We start from the raw sequence: 3,431 nt of genomic DNA on the forward strand, positions 1-3,431 counted from the left end.
CGTCATGGTCACACAACAGGAGGAGCTTTAACATGTACCTTGTTCCCGGCGGTCTGGCTGAGCGAGGATCAGAGGGAGCTCAGCTGCTGAACCCCGTCCGGCGCCATCCCATCAAATCGCCTCCTCCAAGCTGCCAGTCTCTCTTCCGAACAAGTTGTCATGCTGCCATCTTCAAATTCACTCATTTCTTTCTTGGTTGTGCATCGTAAGTATACCAGTATCACTGACTGGGACTATGGCGTTATTGTTACCAGCGATTCATTTGTCAATTTAAATTACTAAATACGAATGCACACAATTAGATAATTGAGTCTTTAAGTACTTGCTTGCTAGCAGTGAGCATATATATATAAATAGTCTATTGAAAATATTGTGCTGCTAAATATGTCGAGTCTTGTAATCTTGTTCTCTTTGCTGCCTTTGGAACTCATGGTGTCCTTACAATATAATCTGCTCAGAGTTTCTTCATTTCCTACTAGCGCATTTCCATGTGTTTGCAATTTGTGCCAGAACACGAGTAGAACAACCATCCTTGCTCAAAGCATGCGCTGATTGGCCTCTGAGCTCACTTGATCGCTTCCTCAATCTTTCAGCTTCGTCCCCTATCATCACACGCTGAATAGAATTCGCAACTTCCTCCTTCCTTATAAATCGATCAACTCCAACCTTGGCCTGGACGGCCACACCAATTTGGACATCCATCATCGCCGCATTCATGTTTTGCTCAGCGTAAAGTGGCCAAGCAACCATAGGAACACCATTCATTACACTCTCGAGCACTGAGTTCCACCCGCAATGCGTGACGAAGCACCCAATGGAAGGATGGCCAAGTATAGCTGTTTGTGGCGCCCAAGATTGGGTCACTAACCCCATCCCTCTAGTCCTCTCCATGAACCCCTCAGGTAAAAAATCCAAGGGAATGTGCTCATCATCATCTTTTTGAGTGCCAAAGAATGCTCCAACTGTTGAACTTTGGTGTGGCCTCTTGACAACCCAAATGAATCTACACTGACTAAGCTCCAGCCCAAGCGCCAGCTCAGCCGTCTGCTGCCATGTCAGCGTGCCACCACTGCCAAATGACACATACACCACAGAGCCACGTGGCTGCTGGTCCAGCCAGCTCATGCACTTGTGGTCATTGTCCACGCCGACCGGTCTTGTCCAAACCAATGGCCCAATCGGGTGGACAGGCAGCTGCAGCTGCAGACCGTCGCCCACCGCGGGCTCAAGTTCATGGAACGTGTTCACAAGAATGCCGTCGACTCTTGCGGCATCCTTGGCCATGGACAAGAACCCGGCGTACGTGTCGCTGCTCCGGTCGGCGAGCATGGACGTCGGCAGGTCGTGAGCATGGATCGGCACGCAGCCGGGGAGGCGGATCGGCTCCGTGGCGTCCCGGTGCTCCCCGGCGCAAGCGGCGTCGATCTCGGGGAGGTGGAGGAACAGGGAAAGCGTCATCCACGGGGACGTGAAGAACGTGTAGAACGGGACGCCCAGCTCCTCCGCGACGTCGCGCGCCACCACGGCGACCATGTCCACCACGAGCGCGACGAGCGGCGCGGCCGCGCCGAGCTCCCGCGCGATCTCCCGGACGCGTGGCACGTTGGAGACGACGGCGAGTTGGACGCGCTCGCGCGTGGGCACGGAGGGAGGCAGCGCAGCAACTGGCGGCGGTGCCGGCAGAGCGACGAGGTCGACGGCGTCGGGAACGGCGGCGGCCAGGGCGAGATACTGCTCCGAGGGCGCGGATGTAGCCGAGGCGAAGAGGAGCGTGGCGGCGAGGCCGTGGTCGGCCACGAGGCGGCGCGCGAGCTCGGCGAAGGGGATGAGGTGACCCATGCACGGGCTGCACAGGAGCAGCACGCGTGGCCGCGCGGCTGTACACGACGCAGGCGGCTTCCGCTCCTGGAGTTCTCCCATGGCGCGCACGGTAGGAACGGGAGAGAGAGAGAGAGAGAGAGAGAGGATGAGCACGGGAGCCACCGGTGGTGCTACGGTGTCCGGTGATGGCGAGAGCTTGGAGTGGAGTGCTTGCGCAGTTGTATTTCTTCTTGTATTCTTGAAGGACTCGGCGGTCCGCGGCCACCAACTCTTTATAAGGTTTTCTGCAGAACACGACGCAGATTGTGGATCCTGCCTGCTAGTGCAAATGATTTTGACATCATTGCTTGCGTTATATCACGTGCCTCGCCACAAGTATTCCAGCTTGTAGATCGATGTGGTTTAATAAACTTCCCGTTTCACGACCAAAATAAGGCCTCGTTTAGTTGGGAATTTTTTTTGGTTTTGGCTACAGTAAACTTTTGTCTGTATTTGGTAATTATTATTCAATTATGTATTAACTATGTTCAAAAGATTCGTCTTTATATATGTACCGTAAGATTCGATATGATAAGAAATGTGAAAAATTTTATAGAATATTCTAGGAACTAAACAAGGCCTAAACAAGTACTAGATCATGTCCACCAACCACTGGATCTAGTGATCACCATTAAATTTTAGTTTTATCATAAAACTAACCGGACAAAGGAACGCAGAATCCGGTTATGACGGAAAAAACGAACAGAGAGGTTTCAGGTTTCAGAACATCGTTTTTCGCAACGCGTCTGCTCGCACGTGATCGGACGCTACAGGCCTTGAGCACCAGCCTGATGTTAGCGTACGTCAGCTTCGACTTGACGCGCCCTCTGCGTGTCCGGTCCTCCTCCGTCTCCAGCCTTCGATCGCGGGCAGAGCCGTGCCCACGCAGCGCTCCACTGACCGAACGCTAGGCTGTCCTCGAGTCCGGTCACTGCCAAGAGCCCAAGACAGCGTCTTGTCACCTTTGGGACAGCACCGTCTCTCTTCTCAACTTCACCGTCCTTGATCTAAAGTACTAATCACCAAGTGTACCACTTTATATATGTACGTTTGATAACATATTTTCATAAATATTTTTAAAGGTGTTAGTACTCACTAGAATCTAAATGTAAATATAATAAATTAAAACATCTAGTGACACTTTGATAACCGCATTTCACATTAAGTTTCACCCCTCTTAATATGGTTGTCCATCCTAAACATGGTCACACTCACTAAGTGTCTTGACCATTAAAATGAAAAGCTTCTGTGAAGTACTCCATCCATCCAAAAGAGTGTTGTTTTAGGTTTTGTGCCACAAGTTTGACTCGATTTGTAGAAAATATATGCAGTATTTGTATCTTTAAATAAATTTGTTAAAAAATTAGACTTAAAGATCTTTCTAATAATACTAATTATGTACTATAAATATTAATATTTTTTACTATATATTTAGTTAAAGTTATTTCTCGAGAAGCACAAAGGACACTTATTTTAGGACGGAGGGAGTATACCATTGCCTTGAGGTTTTTCTTTTTCTTTTTCTTCTTTTCCAAGTCCAAGCACTTGATCATCACCATGGCCATCACGAT

General features: G+C 49.6%; 1 protein-coding gene across 1 annotated transcript; it reads right to left on the bottom strand.

Moving 5' to 3' along the window:
* Positions 262-2,076, bottom strand: LOC8065948 (hydroquinone glucosyltransferase). Its single transcript, XM_002440753.2, has one exon. It carries the CDS (start codon positions 1,918-1,920, stop codon positions 466-468), a length of 1,455 nt encoding a protein of 484 aa, XP_002440798.1. The 5' UTR covers positions 1,921-2,076; the 3' UTR covers positions 262-465.

This window comes from Sorghum bicolor, chromosome 9 (assembly GCF_000003195.3).
Source record: "Sorghum bicolor cultivar BTx623 chromosome 9, Sorghum_bicolor_NCBIv3, whole genome shotgun sequence".
Taxonomy (NCBI): Eukaryota; Viridiplantae; Streptophyta; class Magnoliopsida; order Poales; family Poaceae; genus Sorghum; species Sorghum bicolor.

Bases quoted from the DNA above. Each gene is read 5' to 3' on its own strand.
- LOC8065948 (XM_002440753.2), bottom strand. From the start codon at position 1,920: ATGGGAGAACTCCAGGAGCGGAAGCCGCCTGCGTCGTGTACAGCCGCG.